This window comes from Neoarius graeffei, chromosome 13 (genome assembly GCF_027579695.1).
Source record: "Neoarius graeffei isolate fNeoGra1 chromosome 13, fNeoGra1.pri, whole genome shotgun sequence".
In the NCBI taxonomy this organism is placed as follows: domain Eukaryota; kingdom Metazoa; phylum Chordata; class Actinopteri; order Siluriformes; family Ariidae; genus Neoarius; species Neoarius graeffei.
Window position 1 is genome coordinate 13,542,622 of NC_083581.1, and position 15,908 is coordinate 13,558,529.

General features: G+C 44.4%; 1 protein-coding gene across 4 annotated transcripts in view; it reads left to right on the forward strand.

The window, feature by feature from the left end:
• The window catches only part of gpm6bb (glycoprotein M6Bb), a 102,295-nt gene that overhangs the window by 72,242 nt on the left and 14,145 nt on the right, over positions 1 to 15,908 (forward strand). For all 4 annotated transcript variants that reach the window (XM_060937269.1, XM_060937272.1, XM_060937271.1 and 1 more), the window contains 4 exons: positions 12,033 to 12,219; positions 13,566 to 13,722; positions 14,070 to 14,229; positions 14,558 to 14,631. In XM_060937269.1, coding sequence (XP_060793252.1) covers positions 12,033 to 12,219; positions 13,566 to 13,722; positions 14,070 to 14,229; positions 14,558 to 14,631 — 578 coding nt within the window. The remainder of the gene's footprint in view (positions 1 to 12,032; positions 12,220 to 13,565; positions 13,723 to 14,069; positions 14,230 to 14,557; positions 14,632 to 15,908) is intronic.

The window sequence follows — 15,908 nt, forward strand, 5'->3', positions numbered from 1 at the left end:
ATTCAGAATTCATTGTTCCATCAATGATGGCAAGCCGTCCTGGCCCAGATGCAGTAAAACAGGCCCAAACCATGATGCTACCACCACCATGTTTAACAGATGGGATAAGGTTCTTATGCTGGAATGCGGTGTTTTTCCTTTCTCCAAACATAATGCTTCTCATTTAAACCGAAAAGTTCTATTTTGGTCTCCTCCACCCATAAAACATTTTTCCAATAGCCTTCTGGCTTGTCCATGTGATCTTTAGCAAACTGCAGATGAGCAGTAATGTTCTTTATGGAGAGCAGCGGCTTTCTCCTTGCAACCCTGCCATGCACACCATTTGTTGTTCAGTGTTCTCCTGATGGTGGATTCATGAACATTCACATTAGCCAATGGGAGAGAGGCCTTCAGTTGCTTAGAAGTTACCCTGGGGTCCTTTGTGACCTTGCCGACTATTACACGCCTTGCTCTTGGAGTGATCTTTGGTCGACCACTCCTGGGGAAGGTAACAATGGTCTTGAATTTCCTCCATTTGTACACAATCTGTCTGACTGTGGATTGGTGGAGTCCAAACTCTTTAGAGATGGTTTTGTAACCTTTTCCAGCGTGATGAGCATCATCAATGCTTTTTCTGAGGTCCGGTCCTCAGAGATCTCCTTTGTTTGTGCCATGATGCACTTCCACAAACGTGTTGTGAAGATCAGACTTTGATAGATCCCCGTTCTTTAAATAAAACAGGGTGCCTACTCACACCTGATTGTCATCCCATTGATTGAAAACACCTGACTCTAATTTCACCTTAAAATTAACTGCTAATCCTAGAGGTTCACATATGTTTGCCACTCACACATGTAATATTGGATCATTTTCCTCAACAAATAAATGACCAAGTATAATATTTTTGTCTCATTTGTTTAACTGGGTTCTCTTTATCTACTTTTAGGACTTGTGTGGAAATCTGATGTTGTTTTAGGTCATAATTATGCAGAAATATAGAAAATTCTAAAGGGTTCACAAACTTTCAAGCACCACTGTATCTGTATTATATAAACCACCGGAGTATGTGCATGGGTTGTTTTGAAGTCCAAGCTGTACAGTAGGACACAGAATAATGTGCTACGACTTGAGGGGGGCTTCCATGACTATTCCTAAATTGCATGCATTTATTTACCTGAGTGGCAGGACCAACCGATATTATAGTCGGGATTATAGTTGTGGTGTGACTACTTCAGACTGGAACTAAATTCAGGCATAGGTATAGTCATAGTTGTAGTTATAGTTAAGTGTTGTGGAACCGGGCCCTAAAAGCCAGGATGTGTTATGGTATGGGGTTGTGTCAGTGCCCTTGGCAAAGGTAACTTGCACTTCAGTGATGGGGCATTAATGCAGAAAAGTACACTGAGATTTTGGAGTAACATATGCTGACTTCAAGACGACATCTTTTCCAGGGATATTTCAACAAGACAGTGCAACACCACATTCTGCATGTATTACAAAGGCATGGTTGTGGAAGAAGAGGGTGCCTGTCCCCAAAAGAGAATGTGTGGAGAATTTAAAAATGAAAAATATGACCATGACGACAACCCTGTACTGTTTTGCACCTTAAGACCTGTTTACAGGAAGAATGGGGCAAAATAACACCTGAAACACTTGATCACTTGGTATCTTCAGTCCCTAAACATCTTTTTAAGTGTTGTGAGAAGGAATGGAAACATTACAAAGTGGTAAATGTTTTACTGTCCCAACTTTTTTTGAAATGTGTTGCAAGAATCAAAAGTGAAAATGTTTTTATTTAAACAGTAAAATTCATGAGATAATGCATCAAATGTGCTGCTATATTGTTTTGACTGCAATACAGGGGTTTTACATTGTGATCTGATTTTAGTTATGATTTAAGTGAGAATTTTTATTGAGTACTGATAAATTTATTTATGACTATGAAGAAAAACTGGGATACAAATATTTTTAAAAAAAAGCACCTTATAGTGAGAGAGAGTTGAAGGTTCATGAGAGAGCCCGCTATACAGTGTGGGGACTTTCTTGTATCTTTTCAGATGATGTGCGAGCAAGAAAATGAATCCAAACCCTTTCCCCATAAACACACACAAAACAAAAAATGCACACATTAACTGTGAATTTTTTTTTTTCTAGAGCAATGCACTGCTGGACATACTTGGTAATAGTGTTGGCTAAGTTAACTAGCAAAGATTGACAGTTGTTTTCATGTGCTGCTCTCTAGCTAGTGAATGATTAGCGGCTGCCACAATGCTTCCTTTGTTCCTGATTTATCCCACTTCACAGGTTTTGTGATTTAATAGTATTAGGTAGACCTGTGCAATATATCGTATTTTTATCACGATATCGATATTGGTGTCAAACGATATCAAAATTCATAATATCGATATGAAACGATTTTTTGTCATTTGTAAGGTAAAACAACCCTTCTGTCCCCTAAGGCACACCCATAGCCTTGTATACGTCATCCATTCTACTCCCGCGATATCTCCGCAACAGTAAAAAATCAGTTCTTCTGTTTTCATACGTGTTGGGTGATTTGATGTATTGATTTGTTAATATGTTGTTTGATTTGCTTGCTAATAGTTATAATACAATTAACATATATTTACGTCATATTTTTGGATGTGGGACTGGGTAATGTAAAAATGGCATCTACGGAAGAAAACAAGCACAACAATATTAGCACATATCCAGCTTGCTAGCTGTGTTAGATGTGTTAAACCGTGTGGATTTAAGTGGAATAATTGCGAGTCGTCCTGTGGTCAAGGCAGCGTTTTAAGGTAAGGCAGTTTGGTTATTAATGTTGCCTGCCGCGGCATGTTTACTTGGGTTCATTTGATTTTGACTTGTGCATCTGCAGCTAGCATCATGCTTTGAAGTAGGTTCTGCTAAGGACGGGTTTATTGCGCGATGTAGACGGACTCAGATGTAATTACATTGTTTTTAAAATTCCGTGCGCTTAAAATGGTGTCCCCCTGCTAATCATGTAGCCCTAATCATGTGTTGCTTTTACTTTTCCTAATGGCGAGTGAAATATCTCTGCAAATGGTATTTCAATGCTGACATGCCAAAAAGATAGCGGAGTCCACATTTGGAAGATGAAGGAAGAGAAGCCTGATGCTTGAAAATAGATCGCTTAATCCACAACGCATATCTGTATTTGAGACATAACCTGCAACTAGTGGGGATGTTTTGGAATGACTGTGCGTAGGGTGTTTTTGGCCACAGAACACTAACCCACAGTAGTAGGAGGACTACTGGGTTCGTGGATTTTGTCTGTTGACTGAGCGACGCATGGTGTTTGCCTTGTGCCATTTCACGTAGCATCTAGCCGCAGTGCCACCTACACTTTCAGGGAATGTTTACATGCCGCTGAGCTATTTTCATGTATGTTAATTCTTAAGGACTTGTCTCTATATTGTGCGTGTTCACACACGGACTGGCCATCGGGAGTAGCGGGAGTTTTCCCGGTGGGCCGGTGGTTCAGTGTGGGCCGGCGGAGAAAAAAACAAAACAGTTGCGCGCTGGCCTTTAATATGATAAGCAATGTTAACAGTTTCTTAAAGAAACAGTTAACATTGCTTATTACAGTTGCGCGCTGGCCTTTAATATAAGCAATGTTAACAGTTTCTTTAAGAAACTGTTAACATTGCTTATCATATTAAAGGCCAGCGCGCAACTGTTTTGTTTTTTTTGTTTTTTCTCCGCCGGCCCACACTGAACCACCGGCCCACTGGGAAAACTCCCGCTACTCCCAATGGCCAGTCCGTGTGTGTGCATGTTTAATGTTGGTGTCTTAACAACACACAAGCTTACGTTGTAGTGTGTGTGTGTGTGTGTGTGTGTGTGTGTGTGTGAGAGAGAGAGATTTTATCCTTGGCTGGCTACGAGCCAGTGTGGACGTTACGCAGTAATCACTGGTAATAGCAGCGCTGGCTCCATCCTCTGTGATCGGAAATGTTGAGTGAGGAGAACGTGAGCCTTGTGCAGGCTATAGGACCTATGCAAAGTACGCGCTTGCACAGTAAATAGTTTAAGTAAAAGGCATTTCAGGGTACAACGGGAAGGGTTGACAGGTAGCCTATGAGGCCTGTACTATAAAAATGTGGCCCGGTGCCTCGGGTGTTGATGATCGGGGCTTTAAAAAAAAGGTGTATAAATATCGTTTTAAAAATCGCGATATCGATATTTACTGAAAAAATCGTGATATTGATTTTTTCCAATATCAAGCAGCCCTAGTATTAGGTGAGAAGGCTATTAAGTAGGTAGTGCCTGACTAGCCTTGTTAGCCACTGGACACCTTCCACCATTAAATGTACATACAAGCAGAGTTAGAAATAAAAGTAATAACAGTTACAATTTTTCCATTCTTGGGTACTGGTTTTGGCTAGCCAACTGGTGACTTGTCTGGCTAGTAAAGCTAGCTAATCTCTCTCTCTCTCTCACACACACACACACACACACACACACACACCGAATTATAGAGGTCCTGATTATCACTCACTCACTCTGTGGACAAAATGAAGGTGGGGGTGGGGGGGATGGAATTTTTGGTGGATGAGGTTTAAGCCACTATGGAAACTGAAGTAGGAAAGCAGTGAAAAAATGTTAGAAAAGAAAGCATTGCTTTGCAGCATGCACACAGACAGCTGATGATTTTGTTTTCTGACAGTCAGAACACAGGGCAAAGTAAACACTTGACTCATTAGTGAGATTTTCATCTACCTGTTCTACTGATTATATGCAAACCTAATAATCTGATCATTGTCTGATAGGCATGTAATGATGTCTCGTCTCGTCTCGTCTTCTTCCGCTTTATCCGGGACCGGGTCGCGGAGGCAGCAGTCTAAGCAGGGAAGCCCAAACTTCCCTTTCCCCAGACACCTCGGCCAGCTCCTCGGGAAGAACACCGAGGCGTTCCCAGGCCAGCCGAGAGACATAGTCCCTCCAGCGTGTCCTGGGTCTTCCCCGGGGCCTCCTCCCGGGGGGACATGCCTGGAACACCTCCCCAGGGAGGCGTCCAGGAGGCATCCGAAAAAGATGCCCGAGCCACCTCAGCTGATTCCTCTCGATGTGGAGCAGCAGCGGCTCTACTCCGAGCTCGATTACGATACAAATTTATGACTTCAAATCGATGAAATTTAAAAAAAAAAAGTGATTTTATTATCGGGCTGCATCTTAGTTTTTCCTAGCTGTTGTTCATTGTTCAGACAGCAGAGGGAACAATAATGTACAGTAGTGGGAATGCGCATGACTTCACTGTAGGTGGAAGTAACACGGCTCTAATGCAGCAAAAATACAGCTGTTGTGTGATTTTGACTGTATGTAACACTTCCCTGTTGTGAGACAATGTGGAACTGGAGACAGGCACGACAATTCATGGTGCACTTTATTTTGACTTTCACTTTTCACTGAATACTAAGATACCACACACACATATGCGCATTGGGGAACACAGTGCTCTCTCTCTCTCTCTCTCTCTCTCTCTCTCTCTCTCTCTCTCTTTCTTTCTTTCTTTCTCTCTTTCTCTCTTTCTTTCTTTCTCTTTCTTTCTTTCTTTCTCTCTTTCTTTCTTTCTCTCTTTCTTTCTTTCTTTCTCTTTCTCTCTTTCTCTCTTTCTCTCTCTTCTTTCTTTCTCTCTTTCTCTCTTTCTCTCTTTCTTTCTTTCTTTCTTTCTTTCTTTCTTATAGCCAGTAACGAGAGGGAGAGAGACACAGACAAGTTAATAGACCGCCAATAATTAGACACAGGTGTAACTCATCACATGTTACCTGCTGGTTCAACCTGACTCCTTGCCATTTACAACTGATGCTCAACCACACCCTTGCTGCCACATACCCCCCCCCCCCCCCCCATTGCCTGACTCAGGTTGGGGAGCCTCCATCTGGCCTGTAGCTGACCCACCCCAAACAGGAGAGGTAATCTGCCACCACCATCTGCGCCCCTGGACTTTGAACCACCTCAAATTTAAAGAGCTGAAGGGCCAGATACCAATGAGTGATCTGTGTGTTGGCATCCTTCGTGTGCTGGAGCCACTGGTGTGGGGCATGGTTGGAACAGAGGGTGAATGGGTGGCCTAGCAGGTAGTGCTGGAGAGTGAGGACTGCCCACTTGATGGGGAAAACCCGGTGGAGGCTTGTGGGACCTCACGCACTGTAGACAACAGATGGTCTAGCCACTTATCCCAGTTTCTAGCATCCCATGAACGAACTTACAAATCATGTTTTTAAGTGTTTGATTAAATCATTCGACCAGCCCATCCGTTTGCAGATGGTAAATACTGGTACGAATCGGTTTAATCCCCAATAATTTATTTTTTGTGTGAGAGAGAGAGAGGGGGAGAGAGAGAGACATAAGTATTGCCTTGATCAGTCAGGATTTCTTTCAGAATCCCAACACAGGAGATAATGCGAAAGTCATGCTTTTGGCATGACTGCTGGATTTACCAGCTGGCATTTGTGACGAGCTGCACACAACTTGTGGACATCAGTACAAATCCCTGGCCAATAAAATCGGGCCATGAGATGACTTGGTGTTTTGTGCTGACCTAAATGCCCAGCTATGGGATTATGATGAGCTGCATAGAATAAAAGTTCTGTACATCTCTTCGGGACCAACAACTGTGTCATCTCTTCCTTAGCCTGAGTGTCCTGCATTTACTCAATATAGCCTATCCTTAATAATGGAAAAATATGGAAAGGAAAGTGCAACATGAGGCTGGAGGTTTTGACCATCAATTAGTTTCACTTGGTCAAAAGCGTGCCTCAGAGACTCGTCTCGCATCTGCTCCAGTGGGAAATTCCCAGAGGGAATTCCCAAAGAGTGAGGATGGGTGGTGCCTTCCCCTCTGTCCACGTCCTCATGATGTGATGATGCGGACAGCCCTGGGACCGCCTCCTCAGCCAGTGTTGTGGCGGGATTCCCCAGCGATGTGCTAATGCAGGACCCATCCACTACTAACTTTTTTTTTTCCTCGTCTCGTCTCGTCTTCTTCCGCTTTATCCGGGACCGGGTCGCGGAGGCAGCAGTCTAAGCAGGGAAGCCCAAACTTCCCTTTCCCCAGACACCTCGGCCAGCTCCTCGGGAAGAACACCGAGGCGTTCCCAGGCCAGCCGAGAGACATAGTTCCTCCAGCGTGTCCTGGGTCTTCCCCGGGGCCTCCTCCCGGGGGGACATGCCTGGAACACCTCCCCAGGGAGGCGTCCAGGAGGCATCCGAAAAAGATGCCCGAGCCACCTCAGCTGATTCCTCTCGATGTGGAGCAGCAGCGGCTCTACTCCGAGCTCCTCCCGAGTGACTGTGCTTCTCACCCTATCTCTAAGGGAGCGCCCAGCTACCCTGCGAAGGAAACTCCTTTCGGCCGCTTGTATCCACGATCTTGTCCTTTCGGTCATTACCCAAAGCTCATGACCATAGGTGAGAGTCGGAACGTAGATCGACCGGTAAATTGAGAGCTTCGCCTTTTGGCTCAGCTCCTTCTTCACCACGACGGACCGGTAAAGCGACCGCATCACTGCGGAGGCTGCACCGATCCGCCTGTCGATCTCACGCTCCATCCTTCCCTCACTCGTGAACAAGATCCCGAGATACTTAAACTCCTCCACTTGAGGCAGAACTTCTCCACCAACCTGGAGAGGGCAAGCCACCCTTTTCCGGTTGAGAACCATGGCCTCGGACTTGGAGGTGCTGATTCTCATCCCAGCCGCTTCACACTCGACTGCAAACCACCCCAGTGCATGCTGAAGGTCCTGGTTTGAAGAAGCCAACAGGACAACATCATCTGCAAAAAGCAGAGATGAAATCCTGTGGTTCCCAAACAGGATTCCTTCTGGCCCCTGGCTGCGCCTAGAAATTCTGTCCATAAAAATTATGAACAGAACCGGTGACAAAGGGCAGCCCTGCCAGAGTCCAACATGCACTGGGAACAGGTCTGACTTACTGCCGGCAATGCGAACCAGACTCCTGCTCCGTTCGTACAGGGACCGGACAGCCCTTAGCAAAGAGCCCCGAACCCCATACTCCCGAAGCACCCCCCACAGAATACTATGGGGGACACGGTCGAATGCCTTCTCCAGATCCACAAAGCACATGTGGACTGGTTGGGCAAACTCCCATGAACCCTTGAGCACCCTATGAAGGGTATAGAGCTGGTCCAGTGTTCCGCGACCAGGATGAAAACCGCATTGTTCCTCCTGGATCCGAGGTTCGACTATTGGTTGAATTCTCCTCTCCAGTACCCTGGAGTAAACCTTCCCTGGGAGGCTGAGAAGTGTGATTCCCCTATAATTGGGGCACACTCTCCGGTCCCCTTTCTTAAAAAGAGGGACCACCACCCCAGTCTGCCACTCCAGAGGCACTGTCCCTGACCGCCATGCGATGTTGCAGAGGCGTGTCAACCAAGACAGCCCCACAACATCCAGAGACTTGAGATACTCAGGGCGGATCTCATCCACCCCCGGTGCCTTGCCACCGAGGAGCTTGCAAACCACCTCAGTGACTTCGGCTTGGGTAATGGACGAGTCCACCTCTGAGTCATCAGCCTCAGTGGAAGACATGATGGTGGGATTGAGGAGATCCTCAAAGTATTCCTTCCACCGCCCGACAATGTCCCCAGTCGAGGTCAACAGCTCCCCACCCGCACTGTAAACAGTGTTGGCAGAGTACTGCTTCCCCCTCCTGAGGCGCCGGACGGTTTGCCAGAATTTCTTCGAGGCCGACCGATAGTCCTTCTCCATGGCCTCCCCGAACTCCTCCCAGTTCCGAGTTTTTGCCTCCGCAACTGCCCGAGCTGCAGCACGCCTGGCCTGCCGATACCCGTCAGCTGCCTCGGGAGTCCTGGAGGTTAACATGGCCCGATAGGACTCCTCCTTCAGCTTGACGGCATCCCTTACTTCTGGTGTCCACCACCGGGTTCGGGGATTGCCGCCACGACAGGCACCGGAGACCTTGCGGCCACAGCTCCGAACAGCTGCGTCCACAATGGAGGTAGAGAACATGGTCCACTCAGACTCGATGTCCCCCGCCTCCCTCGGAAGCTGGGAAAAGCTCTCCCGGAGGTGGGAGTTAAAGACCTCCCCAACAGAGTGCTCGGCCAGACGTTCCCAGCAGACCCTCACCATACGTTTGGGCCTGCCAGGTCTGTCCAGCTTCCTCCTCCGCCAGCGGATCCAACTCCCCACCAGGTGGTGATCAGCTGACAGCTCAGCCCCTCTCTTCACCCGAGTGTCCAAGACATAGGGCCGGAGATCAGATGAAACGACTACAAAGTCTATCATTGACCTCCGACCTAAGGTGTCCTGGTGCCACGTGCACTTATGGACACCCCTATGCTCGAACATGGTGTTCGTTATGGACAAACCGTGACTAGCACAGAAGTCCAATAACAAAACACCACTCGGGTTCAGATCGGGGAGGCCGTTCCTCCCAACCACGCCCCTCCAGGTGTCACTGTCATCTCCCACGTGAGCATTGAAGTCCCCCAGTAACACAATGGAGTCCCCAGTCTGAGCACTCCTCAGTACCTCTCCCAGGGACTCCAAGAAGGCCGGATACTCTATACTGCTATTTGGGCCGTAGGCACAAACAACAGCAAGAGCCCTCTCCCCAATCCGAAGGCGCAGAGAGGCGACCCTCTCGTTCACTGGGGTAAACTCCAACACATGGCGGCTGAGCTGGGGAGCTATAAGCAAGCAAGCAAGCAAGCCCTTTTTTTTTTTTTTTTTTTTTTTTTTTTTTTAAACCCCAGCCAATATGTTCTCTGGATAAGTGGATGGGTGAGGCTCGGACTAACTGCTGCCTCCACACTCTCTCCCTGGAACTGAAATGGTGACGTGCATTAGCAGATATTTGTGGACATCCCATTTCCCAGTGACCCACACTGAATTAGGCTTTGATGCATGGAAGTCTAATTACAGCCAGAATCCACCAAAGCCTGATGTGTACCCCCTTGAATACTCGCAGAGATGCAGTACATTCCTGCTTGATCGGGAGAAGCCTGCAATGTGTCAGGAATGTGAATCTGAATCCCTGCCCCTTTGCGGAAGTGCTGATTTCCAGGAAATCCCAGCCTTCCTGCTGTGCTGACAGACCTGTCTGGACTTTCTCCTGATTTTGGTGGGCACGGAGGGGTTCACCCATGGAGAGAGAGAGGAGGTTAGCAGCAGCACAGACACGGAAGAAGAAGGGGTTGTGGTGACATGAGAACACACACAAGCATGGGGAGCGGGAATCGAGGGAGTTGGCCCCCATCTCTGTGGGGATGTGATTGGGTGGGAGGTGTGTGTGTGTGTGTGTGTGTGTGTGTGAGAGAGAGCAAGAGAGAGAGAAGCTGCAGGAGTGCCTGCTCCCAGAACCGCAATCAGATGGTTCTCTGCCTGTCAGACTGCTTTCTTCAGCAATGCTGCATAGTGACACTGGATCCACATTGAGATCTGCTCCAGTGTCACTTGATCAATGACATCCTTCATGTTGCATTTGCCTGCCTATAGACACCGTCAGCAGGTGTTCCAGAGCTGCTGCATGAATGCAAACAGGTGGCCAACTTCACCATATCACGTGGAAACACTGGTGATGTTCTTTGGGGCTGTGGCCGACCCATTGCAGTATAGCCTGCTTCAGGTCCGGGTACTCGGGCATGCTGGTTGCCGGGAGTTGCCAAGCCACAAGCTGTGTTTCCTGAGCTCGTCTCTGTGACATGCTCAAGGAAGGCTTCTGGGTTGTCCTGCAGCCCTATCTTGACCAGCTGAACAAGAATGCTAGCTGCTGGAGTACCCGCTAAGCTCTATACCACCTACTGGTTCTTCACCTGGGCCTTGCACAGAGCCTAGAAGCAGTGCCCCTGCTCAACAGACAGTGTGAGAAGCTCTTGGTGCTGGTGTTGGAGGTTGATCCCTGACTAATTTGGACTCCATGGTGGCATTTGTTCCTCAATTCCCAGGTTTCAGCACCAGTGTAACACTTCCCTGATGTGGGACAATGAGGAACTGGAGACAGGCATGACAATTTATGGTGCACTTTTATTTTGACTTTCACTTTTCAGTGAATACTAAGATGCACACTTGGGGGAATGCAGCTCATGCGCTCTCTCTCTCTCTCTCGCTCTCTCTCTCTCTCTCTCTCTCTCTCTCTCTCTTTCTTACTGGCTATCTGAAAAACAGACACACATTGATAGACAGCCAGTAATTTAATTAGACACAGTTGTAACTTGTCACACATTACCTGCTGGTTCAACCTGACTCCTTGCCGTTCACAACCGACATTCGACCACACCCTCGCTTCCACACTGTACAAATAGATTCAGCAAGAAATCGGAGCTCTCTTTACAGACTGCTGAAAGATAAAGGAAAGAGGAAAAAATGGAGGTGGTACAAGTATTCATAATCACAAAGCTCCAGCATTCTTTTTCACTCTTTGTGGATTTGCTCTTTCATTTTTTGACTGTCTTCACTTGTCTTCCTCATCCTGCTTTTCTCTTGCATCTATCTATCTCATGCTTTCTCTTGCTTTTTTCACTTCGTCTTGCTATTTTTCTCTCGATCAGTCTCATTATTTCACTTTAACTCTTAAATATCTTTATATCACACAATCCATGATATGCAAATGAACCTCTGAACAAATCACAAGACTCCAACATCAGAGCTTTAACTAAACTGCATTTTGCCAAAGCGATCACAGTATCAGAAGCAAAATCACTTATTGCAATTTCTACCAGTTTGTTTATTTATTTATTTATTTTCCACTATATATAATATAATATAAAATCATTAATTTTTTTTTAAACTGATGGAGAAGGGCTAGTGTGAAGTTTGATCCATAATAGGAGCTGTTTAGTGAATGCTGAAATTTTTTTTTTTAAATAATTATTTCTTTGTGTAGAGACTACACATGTATAGAGGAGGTAACATAGTGCTCCCACCACCATGCTTCACAGTAGGGAAGTTGTTTTTTGGGGGTTGGGGTGTGTGTGTGTGTGTGTGTGTGTGTGTGTGTGTATGCTACACCTTTTGTGTTAGTGTGTGTATTTCCTTTGGCAGGTTGCCTGGACTGTTGTATAAAGTGTTTAGGAGGCGTTCCATACGCATCTCTACTGGCCACCATTTTGTGTTTCTCTGGAGTTGCTCTGTTCTGCGGCTGTGGTCACGTGGCCCTGAGTGGCACGCTCGCCATCCTCGAAAACAACTTCTACAGGACCCCGAGTGAAACTGCCATGCTCACTGACATGTAAGTGTCTGTCTGTGATTCTCTGTGTCTCTTTGCTTGTCTGTGTGTGTCTGATTGTGTGTTTTCTCTGTTTGGGTCCAAATGACCTATTAAAAAAAAGTTACTCCATTTTTCATTTTCAATCTCATTTGCTATTTTTCAATATTTACCTTTTTTCTTTCTTTTTCTTTCGCTTTGCTCATTTTTCCCCCTCACTTTTCTCACACTCTTGCTCCATTAATCGTTCTCTCATCACTCTTTGTTCTGTCTCTTTTCAACTTTATCTTTGTCCCCCTCCTTTTTTTTTCTAGTCAGGCTCCTTTTGTTTTTCTCTTTTTTTTTTTGTCTCTTTCAATCATTCATTGTTGTTCCTTTAAAACTAATTCAGACTCAAACTCCTCTCTTGGCCAAGGCTATGTTAAGCAGAAAATGGTTGGGGGCTGTCTCATCTCCTCTCTTCTTGTCTCCTCTTGTTCGATTCCACTCGTCTCCTCTCGCTCATCTCCTCAGCAACTCAACAGAAACCCATGCCGTCTTCTCCATGTGTCCCCTAAAGCAGATGGCTTTCACTGACACTCCACCTCATAACGACTCCAAATGGAATTTTTTTTTTCCTCTCTGCCATAAATCTGAAGATGCGTTGTCTCATGTTTCCCCTTCAGCGTCATCTTGTTGACCGTTTCACCCTGATTTATCCGCATGGATTATAAATTGTTTCAGACAAAATTCAGCTGTTGTTAATTAAAATAAAACCAGATCAGATATTCTAGGGTCGTTTTGTCTCTGAAGCACAATTATTCACTGAGAATTAACAAAGTGATCATTTTATTTTATATGAAGGTTTTCTAGAAGTAAATTTAGATTGAAAAAGAGAGGAATGCACGATGTATCATTTGTGTTGCTGATATTATTACATCAGAGACTTCAGGTTATGCAAATGAGCCTTTTAACCAATCACGCAACATTTCTCTCTTTCAGTCTCTCACTCTTTTTTCCATTATTTCCCTCACACTCTTCTTTTTCTTCCATCAGTATCTCTATCTCACTTGAGCTTGTTAATATTATTGCATCACTGAATCCATGATATGCAAATGAGCCTTTAAGTATAATTAAATTAAATATTTAAATTTAATTAGGCTGTAAGTAGACCGTTTCCATGGTGATCCCTATAGTAAGCAACAAAATCACTTTATTTCTGTTTTGATTTTTAACAATTTTTAGATTTTTAAAAAAATATAATGATTAAAGATTTGCAATTTGATAGTTTAATCCATAACGCAACTTGGCATTCCAGGGAGGTCAATAAATACACATACATGCGTAAGTGTGTGTGATATATATGTGTGTGTGTGTGTGTGTGTGTTCAGAATCTATCTTTTACAGTACGTGATTTATGGCATCGCTTCCTTTTTCTTCCTCTACGGTATCATCCTGTTGGCTGAGGGTTTTTACACCACCAGCGCTGTGAAAGAACTGCACGGCGAGTTTAAGACCACAATCTGTGGCCGCTGCATCAGTGCCATGGTACTGCACCATGCCTCCCCCCCCCCACAACACACTTGTAAAGCCACACACTAATGTCTTGTTGCTACAGATGCAGATATTTTGTCCTCGACTTTTTAATTTTAAAAATCAGAATTTTATAATTCTGATTTAGTGTTAGTAACACACACATTTAAATTCCATCCCATTGCCTTCTTATTACATTGGTTTCCTAACTAGTTACATTTGTAACTGGATAATGTACTTCTCACTAATTCAGAGTAAAGTGATTAGATGGTGTAACTTCACCTGAGTTTGTATTTAGAAAGATAAATAAAATCTCAGATCAGATTGTTAAAATCAGTTTCTCATGGACTTTTATTTTTCAGTTTGTATTCCTGACCTATGTTCTTGGAGTGGCTTGGCTCGGAGTTTTCGGGTTTTCCTCCATTCCAGTTTTTCTGTTCTACAACATTTGGTCTACGTGTGGATCCATGGGTTCCAGCTCTCCGGCCAACTCCTCCGTTTGTGTGGACATGCGGCAGTATGGTACGTAAAATCATAATAAAATTCACAAAATTAAACTCAAACATGGTGTTTAAAAATTATCTAAAATACAAAATAATGATACAATATTTTATTAACATGTTTATTCAAGAATAATGCTGTAAATTTGATATCCTTGGGCTTCTTTGGACAAACATTAAACTAAATGCTACCAATAGGAGGTGCCCAAGTGCCTTACAGGAAAACATTCATGAAAAATAACTCCTATCTTGTTAACTTGTACAGTAAAGTGACATGTATATTTTGAGTTGTATGCCTGATACTGTTTTTTTTTTTTTTAATCATTATTGTAACTTTTTTTTTCTTGCAGGAATTATTCCATGGAATGCCACTCCAGGTGTTGCTTGTGGCTCAACACTTCTTGATATTTGTAACTCGAGTGAGGTATTACCACAGTTATGATAAGTGTGTACTTGTGGTGTAAATAACAGTTTCTTTCAGTTGCAGTAGGTTGCCAGTTTGTTAGGGGGATGACGGTAGGTGAGCTACTCCAGATGTCATAATAATTCTGTCAGCTGTTCATGTTAGTTTGTACAGTACACGTTACTCTAGCTTTGGTGTAGGTTTTATAGATTGTTAGGGGGATTATGGTAGTTGTGTTTATCCAGATGTTACAGTAGTTAGGGGGATTACGGTTCAACCACTTGCAGTAGTTTGCTTAATTGTTTGTGTATTACAGTAGGTGTTTTTTCTCCAGATTATTGTAGTTGGTGTTTTTACACATGCTCTAGCTGCTGCAGTACAACCCCGATTCCAAAAAAGTTGGGACAAAGAACAAATTGTAAATAAAAATGGAATGCAATGATGTGGAAGTTTCAAAATTCCATATTTTATTCAGAATAGAACATAGATGACATATCAAATGTTTAAACTGAGAAAATGTATCATTTAAAGAGAAAAATTAGGTGATTTTTTTTTTTTTTTTTTTTTTTAAATTTCATGACAACACTTCTCAAAAAAGTTGGGACAAGGCCATGTTTACCACTGCGAGACATCCCCTTTTCTCTTTACAGTCTGTAAATGTCTGGGGACTGAGGAGACAAGTTGCTCAAGTTTTAGGGATAGGAATGTTAACCCATTCTTGTCTAATGTAGGATTGTAGTTGCTCAACTGTCTTGGGTCTTTTTTTGTTGTATCTTCTGTTTTATGATGCGCCAAATGTTTTCTATGGGTGAAAGATCTGGACTGCAGGCTGGCCAGTTCAGTACCCGGACCCTTCTTCTACGCAGCCATGATGCTGAAATTGATGCAGTATGTGGTTTGGCATTGTCATGTTGGAAAATGCAAGGTCTTCCCTGAAAGAGACGTCGTCTGGATGGGAGCATATGTTGCTCTAGAACCTGGATATACCTTTCTGCATTGATGGTGTCTTTCCAGATGTGTAAGCTGCCCATGCCACATGCACTAATGCAACCCCATACCATCAGAGATGCAGGCTTCTGAACTGAGCGCTGATAACAACTTGGGTCGTCCTTCTCCTCTTTAGTCCGAATGACGCGGCGTCCCTGATTTCCATAAAGAACTTCAAATTTTGATTCGTCTGACGACAGAACAGTTTTCCACTTTGCCACAGTCCATTTTACAACCCCGATTCCAAAAAAGTTGGGACAAAGTACGAATTGTAAATAAAAACGGAATACAATAATTTACAAAGCTCAAAA